Source organism: Bidens hawaiensis, unplaced genomic scaffold, assembly GCF_021521415.1.
Source record: "Bidens hawaiensis isolate Kalapana, Puna unplaced genomic scaffold, B.hawaiensis_p1.1 tig00037140_1, whole genome shotgun sequence".
Lineage (NCBI taxonomy): Eukaryota > Viridiplantae > Streptophyta > Magnoliopsida > Asterales > Asteraceae > Bidens > Bidens hawaiensis.
The window spans coordinates 60,800-83,116 of NW_027505456.1; the positions used below are offsets into that span (position 1 = coordinate 60,800).

At 40.1% G+C, this 22,317-nt stretch overlaps 2 protein-coding genes and 1 pseudogene across 2 annotated transcripts; all 3 read right to left on the reverse strand.

Moving 5' to 3' along the window:
• Positions 1-6,987: 6,987 nt before the first annotated feature.
• LOC143613289 (protein NODULATION SIGNALING PATHWAY 2-like) lies at positions 6,988-8,397 on the reverse strand. The gene has a single exon (XM_077087040.1). The coding sequence runs from the start codon at positions 8,395-8,397 to the stop codon at positions 6,988-6,990; it is 1,410 nt and encodes a 469-aa protein (XP_076943155.1).
• A 7,479-nt stretch (positions 8,398-15,876) lies between these two features.
• On the reverse strand, positions 15,877-16,440 carry LOC143613286 (uncharacterized). Its single transcript, XM_077087037.1, has 2 exons — positions 16,356-16,440; positions 15,877-16,307 (listed from the first exon to the last, which is right to left on the reverse strand). Exons 1-2 carry the CDS (start codon positions 16,438-16,440, stop codon positions 15,877-15,879), a joined length of 516 nt encoding a protein of 171 aa, XP_076943152.1.
• Positions 16,441-16,896: 456 nt separating this feature from the next.
• Positions 16,897-20,406, reverse strand: LOC143613287 (uncharacterized; annotated as a pseudogene).
• Positions 20,407-22,317: the final 1,911 nt, after the last annotated feature.

Genomic DNA, 22,317 nt, shown 5'->3' on the forward strand with positions numbered 1-22,317 from the left:
TTCCTCAAAACCAGCTGGACGGCCCGCCCGCGAGGAGCTAACCAGAAGGTTAGCAAGGCATTCCCCAAGTTCAGGCCCTTCCTTAATGAGCCTGACAATCTGAAAACAAGGGAAAGATCAGCATGAAATGCCAAACAAAGGTTGAATCTGAAAGTATTTACCTTGGGGATGCCAAATTTCAGAAGCCAACGCCTCTCATCTGTGGCTCGGTGAGGGTCTTTTGCAGACCCTCATTTTCCTCAGATAAGTAAGCAAGGTGATCGTCCTTCTCTTCACCTCGGCCACGAGCCTTCGGACTTCCTCGTCCCGGGCAGAGATAAACTTGAGTTGCGCAGCTACTTGCTCTTCTAGACGTTTATTCTTATCGTGGACAGTCTGGAATGCAGCAGCCTTCTCCTTAGCCTCTACCCAGGCGGCATCCCTAGCTTCTTCAGCCTCTTCCATGCGGCTAACAGCCCGCACCAAGTCAGTTTCCCCAGCAACCCAACCCTCGAATACCTCGGGGCTGGTTAACAACACATTAGCCAAATGATAGCTAAGTATCTGTGCCAAACTAGCCTGGGTCTGGCAATGCTCAAAAAACTCTTGGACATACGCGGATCTGTGAAGAGCGCGTCCGGACCAAGGTTCCAAGAGGGACGGAAAGTAGAATCCCCCTGAACTTGTGATGATTAAGGTTGGGAGGGTTCCCCTTTCCCGCCCGTGGAAACAGGAGGGTCTTCATGTGTATCTTTGGGAGGCACAACCTCCATTTCCACCACCACCTCTGGGGGTTGCATGCTCGTATCCTCACTACCCTCAGTTTGCAAAACTACTTAAGGTGGGATGGTTGGCGAGGAGCAATGACTGTTGTTGTTCCAAGAACAAAGGAAAGTTAGCAATGATCGCAAAGAAAAGAAAACAAAAAGGATGGAATAATAGAAACTAAGTACATATAGGCTCTAGGGTAGTAGTCTTCTTCTTAACTCGATCCTTAAGCCGAGTTAGTTTTAGTTTATTGGGAGGAGGTTCCTCCCTTCCAACCTTCGACGCCTCCCCACCAGCGGGATCATAGGCTGTCTTAGCTGCCTCCCCGCCAGCAGGATCATCAGCATTCTTGGTACCTCCCCACCAGCGGGATCCTCGGCATCTTCGGTTTCCTCCCCACCAGCGGGATCATCGGCATCAGAATCTCTGATATGGCCGGATACGCCAAAAGTATCCGCCTTCCTATTGTTGCGGCGCACAAGATCTGCAATAGCACGCAATACGCCAGCATGAAAACTTTCTAGGGTACCGGACGGTGATTCCTCACTAGTTGAATCCTCACTAGAAGATTCTTCAATAGAAGAAAGGACAATCGCCCCATCCAGCCGCATAACGGTAAGAGGTTTAGGGTTCAAGATGTACACACCTTGGGCCACCGCAGAATCATTGACTACCGGCTCGGTGCGACCGCGAGTCGGGAAGAGGAAATTCCCCTTGGTATAATCAAGGATAGGCTCCTGATCAATCTCCAGGGCATCCAGAACATGTTCCCATCAACTGTAGGAACGAGAACTTCAAAAAGTGAGTTCCCCCTGAAACAAAGACAAGTTAAAGAAAAATAATATATTTATCTAAGAAGAAAGAGGAAAACAAACACAAAGTGGTGCAAGATTGAAAAACTTACTCCCATCGTCTCGGGAAAAGTATGGATGCTCGGTCGGATACAGCCACAAACGGCTCATCCCCACCTGCACCAACGCAGACTCTGGAATAAGACCCATAGGGGTAGGAATCTGCGTTAGCAAGGCATACCACTTCTGACCTTCCGCATCAGCGGCCGGAAGGTGGGAGAATATCTCGGTAAGCGAACGGCGAGTCATCGCCTTTAGAATCACGTCCGCATTAATCCATAAAAACTTGTTCTTCCACTCGTGAGCGCTCCGTGGAGGCTCAGTTCCTATCGCCTTCCCTTGCACGGCAAAACTGAACCAGCTCCCGCAGACCTAGATCTTGTAGATTGCGAGAAAGCGATCCACAGTAGGCTCCACCCCCAGAGCTCTGCAACATAACTCAAAGTGACGGAGCCTCATGACCCCGAAGGGGTGCATCTGGGATATATAAATCCCAAAAGCGTCAAGGAAATCACCCAAGAACTTTGTAATGGGCAACCGGAAGTTGCCTGTGGTGAAGAACTCACCATACAGAGCAATCTTCCCAGTCGGCGGCTTGTCGGCCGGCGATCCAGGAGAAGGAAGCTCTGGCCCCCACTCTGGTGCCAACCCATATAGGTTGACGATTTCCTGGAAGTCTGTCACCTTCCAGTTGATGCAAATGTTCTCCACTAAACCCTTCGAAGCATCCTTCTTACCTTCTTTACCCTTACCTCCTCCTTTCTTGCCACCAGCCACGGATAATCGGAAAACAGTAGAAGAATATATGCAGAAGATAGATGAAAAACGAGGAGAAGATGAATAGATTTGGAGAAAATTTTTGCAAGTAAAAGGGAAAGAAAAACGTTTTCCTCTATTTATACACATAGCAATTAATGCGAAGGACAAGGGTACAGCTCACATTTCTCAATTATCCAATCAGGATAAGACACGTTAGGAGGGAACTGACAAAACAAATTGATTTTGAATCAGCCGCCTAAAACTTTGTGCAACCACCTTGAGCACCACTCCTGACATGACTCAGATAGGAGACGTCACGTCTGAAACAACAAAACAGTACCTCCAGTTCAAAAGCAACAGAAATTCTTAGGACCAACAAATGCAACCCGCAACAAAGGGCAAGAGCAGAGTCCATAATTCCAGCCGTGACATCGCATCGCGAAAGCAATAATGGACTGGGGACTTATAGAGGTAGGGTAGCAAAGCTACCCGCGGATCCCTACTCTGATCCGCGGATCGTCAAGTGACATCCGCATGAGGAACACATGGACCGACAAAGTCATCCACGGTTCATAAAGGCACGCTTCGCGGGTGTCCATCGTAACTCGCGGATTACCAAATGAGCAACCTTGGAAGGAACCTGCAAGCAACGCAAGGGACTCATCACACGTATGATCCCCACGTGATATAGGAGAGCAGTTGTAATAAATTACTTCTAGAAGATTCCTCCATAATCACCTGATAGCGACATCGACCAATGGAAAGATGACAGCTGGACACGTAATGGACGTCCCACGACGTGCACGGATAACAAACGGGTCCAGGCTGTAACATCCAATAATGACTCGACACGTGTCTATTCAGTTGAGAAAGGAATATGGTTTAAATATGGATCTTTCCAAGCGGTTGATCTTAATCTTTCTTATAAATGCACGACACACGAATACTAGATGAATCTTGAATGTTCCTCTTTGTTTCTATATCCGGCTTTAGACGGAGGATGGAGTGTGTGTGTGTGTGTTTGTGTGTAGACTAGGGGTGAGCTCGGTACCGTACAGGTACCGAAAATTGGAAATTTTTGGTACCGATACCGAAATGTTCGGTTCGGTACCGGTATTTAAGTTAAAATTCGGAAAATACTTGTACCGTACCGTTCCGGTACCATACTGATCCCGAAAACTCAAAACCTTGGTACCAATTCGGTACCGATACCGATTTTGCTCATCCCTAGTGTAGACAAAAGATGAAATGATGAGTTTGTAGGGTTTTAGGGTTTAAGGTGCTTTATAGGCAAAACCCATGGGCCTAAGCCCATAATCACTCCTAAGTTCATGTATTTATCTCTAAGCCCATGACTACTTATTATTTATTTAAACTAAATAAATAATAACACATAGTAATAAAACTCTTTTATTATAATTTTCTAGGAAGATGGATGTTACAATACAACGGTGTGTATTGTACATGTGCAATAGTGTTATATTACATAAAAAATAAAAATTAAATAAATAAAAGTTGATATAGTATATATGTGCAATGGTGGTATATTACATATTTGTAATAGTGTGTATTGCCTATGTGCAATAGTGTTGTATTATATGCAATACACCACTATTGCATATCTGTGATACATATTATTGCACATATGCATTACATAGAGTTTTTTTATATCAATATATAAGAAGGATGAAAGAAAACAAAATTATAAAAAAGATTAAAAAATAATGTTGTATTACTTTTCGAGCTCTCTATTTTGAGTTTTCACTTGAGTACACACACATATTTAAAATATATGTTATACGAGTTGATTGAAATACGTAAAACCCTATTTTGCATGCTTATAATTTTCATATCGTTTTATGACAACTCTAGAGCTAATAACTAGTGTGGCTGGCTCTTTAGGTTAGCAGATATTGCACGATTGGTCTTTAAACGTAACTACTTACAAAATCGATAATAATAGTTGGTAACTTATTACTAAGGTGGTCCAGAGGTGTGAATTTTATAACTATGATGGTAGTTGCCAGCTAACAACGTTAAAATTTTCAGTTAAATGCGTGTAAATGACCAAACTACCATTGATAATAATAATAATAATAATAATAATATAATTTTTCAGCTAAACCCAGCGCTAACCTGCCACAAACATTGGTGACCTTGAATTTCTTCATCCACCACCGTCCGCTGTTCACCACCGCTACCAAAAACCCCGTCACAAACGCCACCTCCTCCTCAACCTCAATGGGCCACCGCCATTACAAACATCCGCCACACCGGAAAGCCCCACTGTTCAGATCTGAAACAACCACCCTCACCACAGCTATTAAGTTCTGACACAACCGCTATCAACCACCTTTGCCACGCTCCCCTGACTCCATGTATCCTGTTTTTGTGGCATTCCAAACTGCCGCACTTGGATTTGATTGAAGGCAAACATTCACAATCAAAGCCCTAGACAAACTTCGATTTGATTAGAGCCGGTGTTGAATAGACTTCAATTTGAGTATCGGTGGAGGCGCTGATAGATGACGATCGTAGCCGGAGAAGTGGTGGCGATGGTGTATGTATATTGAGGTGCTGTTTGTTTTTGCAGACATAAACTGTCTGCAAGCTGATTTCATCTGTTTTCATGTCTGCAACTGAAGATGTGGTCTGAAGATCTGCAAGCTGAAAATATAAGACTGTTTGTTTTTATAAGCTGATACTGTCTGCATAACTGTCAAACTTATCTCACAAGATAGAAGTCATTTATTCAAGTTACATAGAAAATATAATAATAAAATTGTGGCGGCGTACGGTGGGTAGTGGCGATGGATGGTGGTGGTGGACAGTGGGTGGTGGTAATGGACGGTTTTGGTGGGTGGTGGACGGTGGTAGTTGACGGTGATGGCGTCCGACAGTGGGTGGTGGTGGTGATGAACGGTTGTGGTGGGTGGTGGATGGTGGTGATTGGTGGTGGCTGTGATGGATGGTGGTGGTGGTGGTGGTGGCGGACGATGGGTAGTGGTGGTGGATGCTGGTAGTGGCGGCGGACGGTGGGTAGTGGCGGTGGATGGTGGTGGACGGTGGTAGTGGGGGATGGTGGTGGTGGCGTACGGTGGGTGGTGGTGGCGGACGGTGGTGGGAGGAGTGGATGAGAGGGTGGCTTCAAAGGGATAAGAGTATGATTTTTTTGCGAAGATGTTTTAAGCAAGATTTCTTTGCTTTTCTTTTAAGATGAAAGAAGATAACTTAAGATCTGTTTTAAGAAAAAAAACAAACAGTCTTCAAGGGTAATGTCTGCGCGCGTGCAGACATTAGCTCCCTTGAAGATGTTTGAAGAAAAAACAAACACCCCCTGAATGATAAATATTACTTTACACAAGGAATATTATCTCATTGTTCAAGTTTGAAACCAGACCTTACTCTATAAAAATAATATATACTTAACTTTATACAATTAATATTACCGTCAAATATTTATTAAAACAAGTTTATTTTACACATGAAGTTACTAAAATAAATATTTACGAGAAAAAAAGGAGAGAAAATACTCAAGGATATGTTGTTAAGTTGAATAAATATATGGCCGTCGTACATCTTATATATTTTTTATCATTTACAAACTCGCTTTTATTACTTGGGTATATTTGACAAAACTAGCTGAAAGCGGGTAGCTGTTAGCTGTAGTTTTTTAGATATATTTAGTTGTTTGGCAGAGTAGCTGGAGCTTTTTAGATATATTTAGGTATTTGGCAGAGTAGCTGGAGCTTTTAATAAAACTAATTGGGTGTCAGCGCGGTGCGGCAGAGTGCGCGCGTAACCTGAGATCAACCGCATAATCAATGTCGGTACGTGATTCACTTGATATTAGTGCACGCATAACCTGAATGCAGATGTGTACTTCGTTCAAAGGCAACAAGCGTGTAATCGTGGCGAAAATGAAAAAACAAAGCTAAAATATAAAGTAATTTCAAATAGATAGTTTTTTAAACCAACCTCTTCTGATTTGAAACCCTTTTCCGACCCGACACCGTTTTAATCTGAAACATGTTCTGACCTGTCCCCTTTCGACCCAAAACCGTACCGACACGAACCGAACTAAATTAACCCTTTTTTATCGACTCGTTCCAACCCTAATTTGGTCTTACACATAACCCGAGCTCGTCTGACTCGAATCATAACCGGTAAATAAGTATATCAATATCATACTCAAATTAAAGAGAATAAAATGCTCCTTTTTATGATGTAATGTGTTTAAAAAAATATTAACGTGTGAAAAAGTTATGGACTTTTAAAGAGTCATGGGAGTAGTTAGCTTAGAATAAGGGTAAAATATGTAACTATTATATAAATTAACAAAAGTTGATGAAAGTTCAAGTACCAAAATTGTAAATTCAACTGCAAAAGATTGTAGCTTTTTCTCAAACGCTAGTAGTAGTAGCGTTTAGAAAAAGTGTTTTTTCTCCTAATATAAAAGCTTCAAGCCCATTGAACCAAACAAGACTTTTTGTTAGATATGAGTTTTTTCTTAAAAACTTGAAGCTTGGAGCCTTTACAAGCTCCTTGCCAAACATACCCTTATCTTTTTACGACACCTTTTTCATCTTGGATTTTGATATTTCATGTATTTCTACCACCCCTAGCCTGCCTATTCCGAATATGCCCAAATTGAAGCAGAGAGCAAGGGGCGGGATTTCCAAGTCAAAACAAGCTTATTGCTCGCAGCTTCATCCGCCCTGTACCCATCATCATTATCAAACAACCCCAACAACAGTTTGGCCTGACAATGATTCGAGATGCTCATGCTGACCGGCCGGAACCCTGATTCAGACTTCAACCACTCACCCCACGCACCCTCTCCCCGAAACACTCTAGCCATCGAACCCACAATCCGTGGACCCAACAACACCCGTTCCACCAACACTCGAGCCCGACCCTGCATCGGAAACCCGGCTTCCAACGAGTCGTACACGGCCGAATAATGCTGCAAGGTGTCCATGAACCGTCCTGCGAACCCACCTTCAACTTTCGCTCCTTCTTCCTCCATAAGTGTTACCAGTTTCGGGTTTAAGCTCTTCGATCCTGTGAGAAATGATGCCACCGAAGTCGGTGTTCGATGGCTAAAATGGGGAAGGTGCAACATACAGTTGATAATAATAGCTTCCCCTCGTACTAGCTTCAACGGTGATGGGTTGAATGTTTCGTGGGAATCTTGGTTGCATTGATGGAAAGAAAAGGGTTGGCCAATTGAAGCAGCAAAAACGGTTAACCGGTGGCCGGTTTCTTGGACGGTGGAGATGTGTTTCCGGCCTCTTCCGGGCCATGAGAGGGCTGTGATACGGAGGTGGGGGGTGTCTTTCCGGGAGACTAAAGCTTGCATTAGTGAGGCCCATTGGATCCCTTCCACAATATCGTAATCGATGACGTGAACTCGTCGTTCATGAGTCACTGCGTCGATTATGGCTTGATTGGCAGTGAAATGGCCGAACTTTACATACGGAGACATGTCTTGGAAGAGCTGGAATGCCGCCAAGACGCCGGTCCGCTGCTGTTTATAATTATAATGAAACCCTCCAACTCTAGTGCCACGACCCATACCCCTGACGCCTTCAACCAAATTAAGTAAGGCGTCAGTGAAATAGGCTGCGAGTCTTTCCATAGTAGTCCCCTCGTTTGGGGACACTAAATCTTTGAGCCGAACCAGTATCACTCCAGCCAGATCATGGCTTTTATTGCCACTAGATATCGCCTCAGCGACTGCCATCAATAAGTGGACCAGTCTCAGCCCTTTCAAGTCCTCTGAGACATCCGCTTCCGAAGAAGCAAGATTCTCATCTTTGGAGTAGGAAACCGTCCTATCTGTTTCTTCTTCCATTTCATATTCGAATAGGCCTCCAAAGTTCTCTTCAGGATGATCGGAAAGTGCATCCCAATCCACCACCGTGGACCAACCACCCCAGTTATGACAATTATCATCTTCAGGGGTGGTTGTGCTGGTGGTGGGTGTAGTAGTGAAATCGGAAAAATCAATTTTCGGCAGCTGGATAGCCATATTCATCCAACTGATAGATATAATAATATTGGTTTGGTTTGGTTTGGTTTGGTTTGGTTTGGTTGAGCGTAGATTGCAAAGCACTAATTAAGATTGTTAGCATGTACTTCGGTTTATCATCGGTTATATAGAGGATAGGAATCTTTACATATTTAAAAAAATGTGAATTAAAATATTTCAGTAGCAACTACAAAATAAATATTATGAGGTAATTAACTAATAAGTTGTTTTTACTTTTAGCTAATATTTAAAACTAGTTGCACATGTTCCCAGCCATATAATAATTAATGAATATATTTTGAAATTCAACTTTTAATTGTTCATGCTATTGTGGCTTTAAAACCAGACAGAATCCAACTACAAAGTAATCATGTAAAATTCTATTTAGGCTCTGCTTAAATCTTGATTGTTAGTTAGTTTCTACCTCACCGATTAGCTGTTGATTAATTGTTATTCATTTGGTTAAACTCAGTCAAAATTGAAATATATTTGTATATTTTAAAATCTATGTATAAATTCCAATCCGACTAATCCCTACCAGTCCCGATTAATTGCTAATCCCTACCACACCACACAATTAGCGTCTATCAAGTTTTAACACTGCATGTATTGGTATTATAACGTTTTCTTTTTAACAGCCATTTAAATCACTGACAAACAATTGCCCACCCGACCGTTTGCAAGTATATATTAGTATTATAGCGTTTAACCGGTGTTTAAATTCATACATGACTGTAAGGCTTTTAAAAAATGGCATGTTTATTTTATTTTGGTTATAAATAGTATCATTAAGAGGCTTCGTGAACTATTAAAACGAGTTTCTTTTACAAAACAAACACACTTTACACCTGATTGATTTAGAGACAACCTGTTACTAGAATCAGTAAGGCTACCAAGCACCCTCAAAAATGACTTCCATGTGCGTGATTTTACCATGTTACCCCTTGATTACGCAAGAGGAGAATAATTATTTGTTAAATGAACAATTCAGCGCTACTGTGATACTGAATTATTACTTTGGCAACAACTAACAAAAGGTATCTAACAACATTAAATAAAGTTTGTGGATGATTCACGAAAACAAAGCAATTAAGTAGCAATCATAGCCGTACTTATTTAGTTATTTTTATAACCTAGTCATTAGAACTAATTATTAATATTTAAATTCAGATGTATTAACTTTATATGTCCATCTTTTTCATATTGTTAAAGAAGAAAAAGCAAATCTTATGCTTCGTGCCGGTTGCATAGAGGAAGTATGAAACGGTCACAATGACGCGAGGCTTGAATAAAAAAATAATAAAAATAAATAAATAAAAGAAAACTAGTCACAGCAAAGAACTTTATGAGGATGTTAGTGGTGTTTACGGGCAAGTAACGGGCTTTTACCAACATGTATTTATTCCTTTTGTTTTTAACACTTTTGGTTTTCTCGTGCCTGAAACTATGGAGTTACTTATCCGTGTTCAACGGGTCATGCATAGTAATGTTATGACTCCAAGATCAGCAAATGTAGTTTTTAAAATATTGGGTTTTGCAATTCAAAAAGGGGTAGCGGCGCAGCTTGTTGCCCGCTTGCCTTCTGTTTCGATGTAATCTAAACATTTAATACACGTTGGTCATCTCTGGTTAATAGTTTAAAAGTGAAACTATGTAGGCTACTAAGCATATTGAGGTAGTATTTGGAATGCAACAATCACCGGTGGAATAGATATATAGATCGTTGTGAAGGAAGGAAAATAAAGATGTTTTTGGCTTGAAATAAAATCGATATTTTACAAGTAATTTCATGTCCCTTAAATACACCAAATCATTCATTCGCTTCCCTCTTTCTTCTTCTTTTTTTATTCTCTATTTTTTTTCATTCAATTCTTCATCACAACCACCGGCCACCATCGCCACCGTCAACCATCATCAGCACATCTGTATTCCATTTCTTCGTCTTATCCGGGTTACTAAATAATACAAAATGAAAATTCATTGTATTCGCATTAAGTAACCAAATTAGCTAATGAAATAATAATAATCCATTACATTCCTTTTCTATTTCGTCCGGTCCTCCATTACATTACCCGGTACCAACACAAACCCTAAATCTATATTATTATCCAGTCAAAATGAAAAATCCGATTCATAAAAAACCAGCTTAAGACAAACTTTTAAATACCAAAAGCAATTGCGAAAACTTATAAAGATACTTGCAATCATGCACTCCTTATTTAAGATCGCTAACCCAAAACAAAATTGCAATTTATTTAGTTTGAATATAAGATTGGTAAGGTTTAGTAGCTTCACCTTCTAATACCTTATACAAAATTAACCAACGCAACTTTATCGCCAACTATTCCAAAATTTATTTAAGAATGGCTGCCGAACCTTTGTTTATGTTTTAGATTTATGGTTTGTAATTTGTATAGGAGATGGGTCGGTTATACCTCACATCGTCTTACCAAAAACATAGTATTGTGATAATAACGTAGGATGTTTCTTTCTCATAAATATCACCAAAACTTGCCTTTTTCAAAGCCATGTGCCCATGTCTAAACATACATTCTAAAGACCGATGCTTTCATATTAACTGTTTAATATAACAATGACAGCAAGAACTACTGTAGGAGCTTATTGCCTTCATACAAACGGTTATACTTCATGTCATCTTACCCAAATAGATCATGTTTGGCCACAATATGCAGGACAATTCTTTTCATATTTTGGTTATACAACGAAACTTTTAACATTTTTTGTGTATCTAAGTGTTGATATATATATATATATATTGGAAGACGTTGATTACAAAACAATAATAAATTATGGTGAGGAAAACAGAACCAACCTGGTATGGGGTAATGGGATAGATAAAGAAATGAAATAAATCATTACCATTCAATTGAGATAATATGTTATAACCCTTAAGCGGGTAAGACTCTAAGAAGATAGCAGAGAGGAAGACGAGACCTTTTTGATCAATTTTCTACTGCTTTTTCATTACTTAAATTAACCTTAAAGACATCAAAACAATAAACGTGAAGATCCACTAAGTGGAGACATGGAAACGTGAAATTAATGCGTATTTAGAACATGGGAACATGGATAATTAACTAAATAAAAAAGGTAACATGCGTGCATAAAGTAAGGCAACATGTTGGTGATGGCGTGGCTTCAAGGCTTGTGACCCATTGCAATTCCCCCGTCCTCGAAAACGGCCTTGTCCTCAAGACTGGACCATGGTTAAGCATCAGCAGAATGCAACAAAAGGAATTTAGGGGGTTGACAGCGTGACCCAGCTGATACCTCTCGTCACAACTGTAACAGAGACCTTCGGCTCGTCGGGATTGCATTTCCGCGGGTGTTAAGCGTTTGACGGGTAGAGTATAGACTACACTAGCGGAGGTTGCGCGGCATGTTGTGTTTGGGTAGGGTTGTGGGAGGTAAGGCAAGTAGCCTACTGTTGAGCTTGTCTTCTATTAAAGAAGTGAGTCCATAGGCCTCGTGAAGGGTGGTAGGGTGACGGAGTGCCAACTCGGTTTGAATTGCATGTTTAAGACCAGAAATGAAGCAATTTTTCAAGGCCTGTTGAGACAACCTAGTAACCCGATTACTTATCTTCTCAAACTCAGTTTTGAAGTCTTTGACACTGGATGCTTGGACTAGTTTAAAAAGAGTAGCTTCATGGCTCTCAAATGTTGAAGGGCCAAAATGGAGCTTCATTTCTTGTTTGAATTCAGTCTAAGAGCCAAATAGTTAGTTGTTCGCTTGATTTTGGTACCAAGAAAGGGCATTGATGTGCTAAAAGTAGTTTAATAATTATTAACTAAATTAACTAAAAATAAACGCTAACTAATACTCTAGACTCTCTTAAACTCGACTAAACTACTAACCGGCAAGTGAACCGGTCGACTCTAGTAAAGCTAAGTAAGTCCGGATATCGAACCCACGAGACTCTCTAAATTATGTTTATTAGCTAATTAGACTCGAAAACACGACTAATTAATTTATATTTGTTTGGGGGGTTTTATTTAAAATACTAATTTAATACTATAATTAAAAACTAATTAAGAAAACAAGTAATTTAAACAAAAGCAAAGTTTGTTGTGAAAATAAGATGATGATGAGAAAACTACCTAGGCTAGAATCCCTTAAATTTCAGTTATGACTTAACCCGGGAAAATATTTAGTTATGGAATGGGATCGTAAAATAGACACTTAAAAGAAAACCCGAACAGGACCCCTGTCCCTTCTCAAGAGTCACCTATGGGTTTCTAACAAGTTTTAACGCACACCAGTATTAAAAATCAAGTTCCCTTACGGTCACCTAATTAATTATGATCTAGTTCCTTTATACGAAATCCTACCTTACAGCGCGGAAATCAAAGGCAAATTAAAATATTTAATTGATTTAATAAACAATAATAAATAATCAACCCTAGACGGACTCCTTACGAAGAACTAAATCTAGCAAGATTAAATAATAAAGATCTATCAATAACCTAGCACTTTACAGATTTTAGGTTAGCAGCACACATAAGTTTATTTGACAATATTATTCCTATGACCTTATCGCGAAATCAAATCATAAAATAATCAAGAACACAAAGTAATTGATCTAATAGTAACCTATCATATGAAAAACAATAATCAAGGAAAATTATGGAGCAAAACTCATCAAACAATTCTAAGTATCCATATGCATCAATTTAATATAAATAAATCTTTTACTAAAACATAAAAACCATAACGATAAATAATCCCAAGTCAAATCAAAGCATCAAAGTAGGTTCATCATAACCTAGGCAGTATAAGGGTTTAGCCAACAACCATACTCAAGACCAAAAGATAATAAATAGGTTCAAATAATAAATTTATGACGAAAATAATAAATTCAAACCAAATAATAAGGATGTTTGGATGAGTAGGTGTTGAACCCAGATGCGATCTACTCGAACCAACGACTTGCTTTCTCTTTCAAAACTCCTTGCCTTCTGCCTCTCTGAATTCGACTAATAAAACCCAACTTTTCTTTTTAAGCTTCCGTCGTTTGTTCCTTTTAGTTTTTCCTCTTTTACTTCTGCCAATGATTCCCCTATTTATGTTAGTTTATTCTTAACCGACCTATCAATTCTGTATAGCCCACAAAAATAAATCACGGCCCACGTCTTCTATTAATTCTTCCTGCATGAATGTAGCCCAAACTCCAAATTAAATTTTAAATAGCATGTTCACATTTAAAACTCAAGAGTACAAGAATTTCTTTTAAAACATCATATTGATTATTCGAAATAGTTTATTTATATTAGCTTATCTAAATAAATATTAATTTATTTTACGTTATGTAACTGTTAAGCCAAATCAACTTTGTTTCATTTATATATTTTTTTCTTTATTATTAGAATCATGACATATTATTTAGCTTAAGTACACTGTTTTAACTCGTTTTCAATTCAAACCTTTATAATTCAAATACCGACCAATAAGAATATTATTCGAGAAAAACTAACTGAAAACAACTCAAAAGTGTTGGGAATACTTAATTAATTTATATATAATTTAGACCACATCAAAATATCCCCACACTTGAAACTTTGTCGTCCCTGAAAAAGTCTAATTGCAATGGGATCAGAATCGGAGAAATACGGTTTTAAAAACATATAGGTTATCTTAAAATTTAGAACAACGCAAAAAACTGCGATCACCGATATTGTTGTCCACTTAAACCCATGCCTTTGTCTATAATCTAATGGAACCCACAGTCAAGACCCGTTTTATTTTAGATTTTACCGGATCAAACCACCCCAACTTGACTTAAACCTCATAATAGCAGATTAAAAACATTGTTGCATATTTTTCATAAATAGCTAAGACGATCAAGGATATTGTTTATCCACCTAAATTTAAACATCAGAGTATACCAAGCAGCCATTAGATATGATTAAGGTTCAATTATTCAACTAACTAGCAAGTGTTCCCCACTACATGACATACCCCCGTTACCAAGCAATACCTCGGACCCATTACCACACGTGATTTTACAAGTTTCCATCTGTCGGTTTACATACGTCGTGTCTCTAGTTGATCCTGTTCTTAATGGTATGGGACGCAAGTAAGAGGACCACGTATGACCAACAGCGGGATGATCACTGGATCATCAAGATTTTACTTCACTGTAATTAATGTAAGTGAGTGTACTGGCAGTAAACTGCAGGTTTATGCTTAAAAGCTTTTATTTATTTAAATATCCGAAGATACCCAGATGAACAACCGTAAAAAGACCCATGGTTTCCGAACCCGAGGCATCCTATCAATACAGGATTTAAGGCTATAAAACCATACGCCTATGAAGTGTTAACCACTAAAGCTAGAAGTGTAAGTTTTTAAGTTTATATCACAGGCTACATGGTATATTTTAACGTTTAAACCTACCAAAGCATCGTATAATAGCGTATTTATATTTCTTTAAAATTCATAACTTTCTACTATCAAACTAAAAATGAGGCTTGAGTATGGCCGACCTTTCATCTCGTATTTTATACAGGCTTAACATGTTTCCCACTAAAAATCATATTATCATGTTTAAAACCAACTATCAAACTGTCCTTTCATTCTCAAGGCTGTGCCTACCGACACATCCCAAGTTAAGTGCATGTTCTTTAATTATATCTTATTATTAGTAGTTTGAAAAACCGATTCCCGATAAATATCCTTATCTACCATTTATACGCAAAAAGAAACAAAATCAAGGGACATTTTTCAAAACTTTTTTCATTTTTTTTAATAAAGATGACAAAACAAGTTAAAGACTTCATTTTTTTTTAATAAAGATGACAAAACAAGTTAAAGACATGTGTTCCTATCCCCACACTTAAAATTTGCATTGTCCTCAATGCAGGGACGAAAACACGACTCAAAAAAATTTAAAATAAAACAAAACCTAAAAAAAATACAAAAATAAATAAGAACAAAACAAAGCTAAAAATTAAAGACTAAAAACAAAGTAAAAAGGAAAAGACTTAGCTGTTAGTATGCGAATGAAATATGATGCCAAAATCTTTTTCCATAGATGCCATCCATCTCCGAACATGCTCAACAACCAGTATCTCCTTTCTTTCATACACGAACGAAAACGACAACAATACAAACAATATCTAAAAATTCATCTTATCGACCTGATAGATATTAATCTTTCAAAGTATGTAACCAAACCGACCGACCCATCCAATAAACATGAATAAAAGCAGCAAATAAATAAACATAAAAGTATACGGCTCCTGTTGCTCCATCCCCACACTTGAATTTCGCATTAAACTTCAAGGGGATCTTCTCTCTATCTTCCTTCAAAACTTACAAAACTTATAAACAAATAAAAACTACAAAAAGAAAAAACTACGTTAATGACTCAAGGAAAAATATAAAAATAAAATAGAAATAAAAATAGGAAAGAATGTACAAACTCTACACTTGAGTTTTCACTCAAGAATCACGTGTGACAATTCAGTACGACGGATCGAGAGGAGTTTCCTCCACCTCGATAGATTCCTCCGGTCCTCCAAGATAGTGCTTTAAGCGATGACCATTCACCTTCCATGACGTTCCATTATCCGGATTCTCCGACTCCACTACTCCATATGGGAAAACTTCTTTCACCAAGTACGGTCCCGTCCACTTTGATCTCAACTTTCCTGCAAACAACTTCAAACTAGAGTTAAATAATAATACCTTATCGCCTTTCTTGAACTCTTTGCCGCCTTTCAAACCCCAATCATGTAGAGCTTTCGTCTTTTCTTTGATGTTTAACGATCGGGAATATGCTGCATCCCTAAGCTCCTCTAACTCATGAATCTGAAAGCATCTTTTCCTCGCGGCCTCGGTAAGATCGACATTAACCGTCTTCAACGCCCAATAAGCACGATGCTCCAACTCCACTAGAAGATGACAAGACTTACCATAAACAAGCATAAACGGTGTAGTACCCAACGGAGTCTTGTACGCGGTTCGGAATGCCCACAATGCATCGTCTAACTTCTTCGACCAATCCTTTCGATTCGCTCCAACCATCTTTTCCAAAATCCTCTTCACCCCTCGATTTGCATTCTCGACTTGACCATTCGTTTGAGGGTGATAGGCGGTAGAGGTACGATGAGTAACTCCATATCGAGCCAATGCTTTCTTCATAACGGTATTACAAAAATGGGTGCCCCGATCACTAATAATAGCTCATGGGGTACCGAAACGAGTAAACAACTTCTTAAGAAACCTCACAACAACTCGTGCATCGTTCGTGGCCAACGCTTGGGCTTCCACCCACTTCAACACATAATCAATCGCCACCAAAATATACTTATTACCATACGATGTGGGAAACGGTCCCATGAAGTCGATGCCCCAAACATCAAAGATTTCAAGAATTTGTATGGGGTTTTGAGGCATCTCATTCTTGGATGAAATATTACCTGTTCTTTGGCACGTATCACAAAGCTTCACAAACTCTTCAGCATCTTTAACAACCGTCGGTCAATAGAACCCACTATCAAACACCTTCTGCGCGGTAGCATGCGCACCATGATGACCTCCAGTCAACCCTTCATGAACATGCTTAAGAATATCCCAACCTTCTTCCTTTGTCACACATCTCCTCAGAATCCGATCACCACCAATCTTGAACAAGAACGGGTCATCCCACATATACCGATTCACATCTTGAAAGAACTTCCTCTTTTGTTGCGTAGTCATACCCTCTAACACAAAACCATTAGCCAAATAATTTGCAAAATCTGTGAACCAAGGCATACCTTGCTTCTCAGCCACAACAAAATCGATCGACTCATGAGGGAATGTATCTCCAATCTCCTCCTCACGCAACTCTTCTCTCCTCGGGTCCTCTAGACGGGATAAACGATCGGCCGCTACGTTCTCCGCACCCCTCTTATCTTTAATCTCGATGTCAAACTCGGAAATTAGAAGAATTCATCGTATAAGACGAGGCTTCACGTCTTTCTTCTGGAAGAGAAAACGCAAGGCTGCATGATCGGTAAAAACGGTGGTCTTTGAAAGTACGAGATACGAGTGCAACTTGTCAAATGCGAAAACAACGGCTAAAAGCGCCTTCTCGGTGGTGGTGTAATTCTCTTGAGCATCATTCAACGTCTTGCTAGCATAATAAATGGGGTGAAAATGTTTATTTCGCCTTTGCCCCAAAACCGCTCCAACCACATAATCGCTAGCATCACACATGAGCTCGAACGACAAACTCCAATCGGGAGAACAAAGAATGGGAGCACTTACGAGCTTCTCTTTCAAAAACATGAACGCCTTCACACACTCATCATCAAACACAAATGGTACATCTTTCTCGAGGAGTCGGGTCATCGGGCGGGTAATTTTGGAAAAGTCTTTAATAAATCGCCGATAAAAACCCGCATGGACCAAGAAACTCCTAATCGCCTTCATATTTGTCGGTGGAGGAAGTCTACTTATAGTATCAATCTTTGCCCGATCCACCTCATTACCATCTCTCGAGATCTTATGACCCAGCACAATCCCTTCCGTCACCATAAAATGACACTTTTCCCAATTCATAATTAACTTCGTTTCAATGCATCTCTTCAACATCTTCTCAAGATTAGCCAGACACCGATCGAAAGATTTACCGTAAACCAAAAAATCGTCCATAAATACCTCCATAGACGTCTCTATCATATCCTGAAAGATGGCCACCATACAACGCTGAAAGGTAGCCGGAGCGTTACATAGTCCAAATGGCATGCTACGATATGCAAATATGCCATACGGACATGTAAAAGTCGTTTTCTCCTGGTCTTCCGGTGCAATGGGAATTTGAAAATAACCTGAAAAACCGTCAAGAAAACAATAAAATTGCTGACCTGCCAAACGCTCCAACATCTGATCAATAAACAGCAACAGGAAGTGGTCTTTTCGGGTGGCATCATTCAACCGCTGATAGTCAATACACACTCGCCAACCGGTAACCGTACGCTAAGGGATAAGCTCATTCTTCTCATTCATCATAACGGTCATACCTCCCTTCTTTGGAACAACTTGGGTCGGGCTTACCCATGGAGAATCAGAAATCGGGTAGATCATCCCGGCATCCATCAACTTTAACACCTCCTTCTTCACAACTTCTTGCATGTTCGGATTAAGGCGTCTTTGTGGTTGCACCACCGGTTTGTACTCATCCTCCATTAGAATCTGGTGTGTGCAATAAGCGGGGCTAATGCCCTGAATATCGGAAAGTCGCCATGCAATCGCCCCCTTATGTAGCTTCAACACGTCTATCAACTTCGTCTTTTGTTCTTCTGTCAGCTTGGATGACACAATAACGGGCAAGTTCGAGCCCTCATCAAGATACGCATACTCCAAGTGTGACGGGAGTACTTTTAACTCCAACGGAGCGGGTTTCTCCTCGGAACCCGCCTCGCTCTCACAACTAATCTCATTTACCTCAATCATCTCGGGCAACCCCGAAATCTCAGCCAACTCATCACAGACTGAGTCGTCCTCACACGACTCATCCTTACCCAAATCATCACAATCGACCAAACCATTACTTCCCACTATATCCGTATCACAAATGTAGTCAAAGCATTTATCCATACCTGCAATAAAAGAGTTAATAAAATAAACCGAATGGCATGGACCACTGAAATCATCTTGATCACTCGGGTGCTTCATCGACCTTGTGACATCATAAGTAACATTTTCATCACCAACCCGAAGCGTGATCTTCCCATCATACACATCGATAAGTGCCTTTGCGGTTCGTAAAAACGGACGACCAAGAATAATGGGAACCTTCTCGTCAGCCTCCATATCGAGCACCACAAAATCAACCGGGAACATGAACTTATCCACCTTCACTAGCAAATTCTCGATAATACCTCGTAGATATTTAACCGAACGATCGCCCAACGATAAAGACATGCAAGTCGGTGTAAGCTCGCCTAAATCCAACTTCTCGTACAAAGAATACGGCATCAAATTAATACTTGCACTCAAATCCGCCAATGCTTGGCTCATCGCATCACTACCAAACAAAACTGGAATTGTAAACACACCCGGATCCGACAACTTCTCGGGTACGCGGTTCAATACTACCGTAGAACAATCTCCCATGAGCGGAATCGATGATACCTCCCCCAACCTATCCTTCCTCTTCAACAGGTCCTTAAGATACTTTGCATACTTCGGCATGTGTTGGAGGGCTTCAATGAACGGGAGGTTAATTTTCAACTGTCGGAACATATCAAGAAAGTGCCCATACTCCCGCGTATATTTTTGGTGTTTCGCGCGAGCGGGATACGGGATACGAGAGTGATCAATCAAAGGTGATGGCCGGACTTCAACCGGCTTCTTCTCTACTGGCGGTGCTACTGGTGCGGTGTTCTGCACTTTACCCGGTACTTCCATCTCGATTTCTTCATCCATCACCTCCCCATCTTCCGTTTCAGATTCATTCTGACGCACCTCGGGACCTAAAATCCTACCGCTACGAGTAGTAATCGCCTTAATTTGAGTGGCCGGATTTTGCTGAGTAGAACCTGAAAACTGTCCCGAAGGTCTTTCATTCAACTGTCGGGAAATATCGCCAATGGTTCGCTGCATGTCGAGCATAGCTGATTGTTGATTCTTCAAAAGCAAATCATGGTCGGCAAGGGTCTTTTGAGTGACTTGATCTCTATTAAGGATTTGCTGCATCATTTCTTCTAATATTCCCATACCACCACTCGAATCTTTCCCATTACCCGAACTTTGCTCATTAGAACTTCCACTGTTATACTGACCTTGATTTCGGTAATATGGGGCTTGAAAACCTGGTGGCCCACCGGCCGGACGCCAGTTCGAGTTACCTTACCCTTGATTCTGATTCTGATTCTTGTAGCTGTTCCATTTCTGATTGTTGTTGTTGTACGCATTAGGGAACCGGTTCTGACTAGCCACAAAATCAACATCTTGATTGTTCATCAACGGGCACTCCAGCGTACCATCACCATCTCTACACATCTCACACTTATCCACTTTATTCTTTTAACTCTTTTATCTCTCGGGTGAGATTCTCCAAAGCAGCAGCCATACCAGTATCCAGATTAACCTGGTGCACACCTCGAGCTGATGAGGGTGTACTGGTGACGGGATTGGAATTCCCGCCTCGTGGCTTCTTCGCGTATTCAGATTGCGCGAAACTTCAAACATCTCGTTACACTCGGTTACGTTCTTCCTGTCCATCAGATTGCCCCCAGCGGCTGTGTCAAACCTCACTTGAGCCTCATAAGTAAGCCCATTGTAAAACTTCTCAACGAGGGCCCAAGGTGTGAGCCCATGTTGTGAACAACGGGAAAGCAGATTCTGAAAACGCTCCCAAGCTTGGTAATACGCCTCATCCGGTTCCATGTGGAAGGAGTGGATCTGATCACGGAGGCGAGAGGCCTTAGCAGGTGGAAAATACTTCTTGAGAAATGCATCGCGAAGTGCCTCCCATGTGGTGAACGTTCCAGCAGGTTGCGAATCGAGCCAAGTGGCGGCAAGATCCGAAAGTGTAAATGGGAACAGGTGAAGGAAGATCGCATCCCGGGTAGCACCTTGCAGGTTGAACGTTTTGAACACACGGGTCAGACGGTTGATGTGTGCCGGTGCATCTTCATCTTCACGGCCATGGAACTGGTGGTGATTGGTGATGTTGTTCATGACATAGGATGGGATCTGCCACGAGTTAGGTTTGTTAATTTCGGGGGTGACAATGGGTGAGTGGTCTCCATGGAACCCTTCAAAAGCTTGCTGGTACACGGTGTGGTTATTCTCGGCCATTGGAATAGGTCTAGGACTTGGTGGTGGTAAATTTGCTGGTGAATTGGTGGGTGATGATTTCGGTGAAGTATCTATGGTGATTGGTTGCTTTTCAGACGAACTTGCCTCGGACTTCAAAGGAGTAGGTCCAAAATAATCGAACGACGGTCCTTGCGAACGCAGATGTGGCATGTACCTGAAAAACAAACAAAACAAAATTGGTAGACTCTAATAAAGACTCGAAAATAAAATAAAAAAAAACTGAAAATAGATTAAAATAACTAACAATTAAAATTAGTCTCCTACAACTCAAAGCAATAAATAAAACAAATAGCACGTATAAAGCAAGAAAGTCTAATCAAAGCTAATAACGCGATCGCCAAGAGTCCCCGGCAACGGCGCCAAAAACTTGATGTGCTAAAAGTATTTTCATAATTATTAACTAAAAATAAACACTAACTAATACTCTAGACTCTCTTAAACTCGACTAAACTACTAACCGGCAAGTGAACCGGTCGACTCTAGTAAAGCTAAGTAAGTCCGGATATCGAACCCACGAGACTCTCTAAATTATGTTTATTAGCTAATTAGACTCGAAAACACGACTAATTAATTTATATTTGTTTGGGGGGTTTTATTTAAAATACTAATTTAATACTATAATTAAAAACTAATTAAGAAAACAAGTAATTTAAACAAAAGCAAAGTTTGTTGTGAAAATAAGATGATGATGAGAAAACTACCTAGGCTAGAATCCCTTAAATTTCAGTTATGACTTAACCCGGGAAAATATTTAGTTATGGAATGGGATCGTAAAATAGACACTTAAAAAAATACCCGAACAGGACCCCTGTCCCTTCTCAAGAGTCACCTATGGGTTTCTAACAAGTTTTAACGCACACCAGTATTAAAAATCAAGTTCCCTTACGGTCACCTAATTAATTATGATCTAGTTCCTTTATACGAAATCCAACCTTACAGCGCGGAAATCAAAGGCAATTTAAAATATTTAATTGATTTAATAAACAATAATAAATAATCAACCCTAGACGGACTCCTTACGAAGAACTAAATCTAGCAAGATTAAATAATAAAGATCTATCAATAACCTAGCACTTTACAGATTTTAGG

Bases quoted from the DNA above. Each gene is read 5' to 3' on its own strand.
- LOC143613289 (XM_077087040.1), bottom strand. From the start codon at position 8,397: ATGAATATGGCTATCCAGCTGCCGAAAATTGATTTTTCCGATTTCACT.
- LOC143613286 (XM_077087037.1), bottom strand. From the start codon at position 16,440: ATGGTTGGAGCGAATCGAAAGGATTGGTCGAAGAAGTTAGACGATGCA. The intron at 16,308-16,355 runs GTACTACACCGT...GTCATCTTCTAG, and splicing joins CGCGTACAAGACTCCGTTGG to TGGAGTTGGAGCATCGTGCT.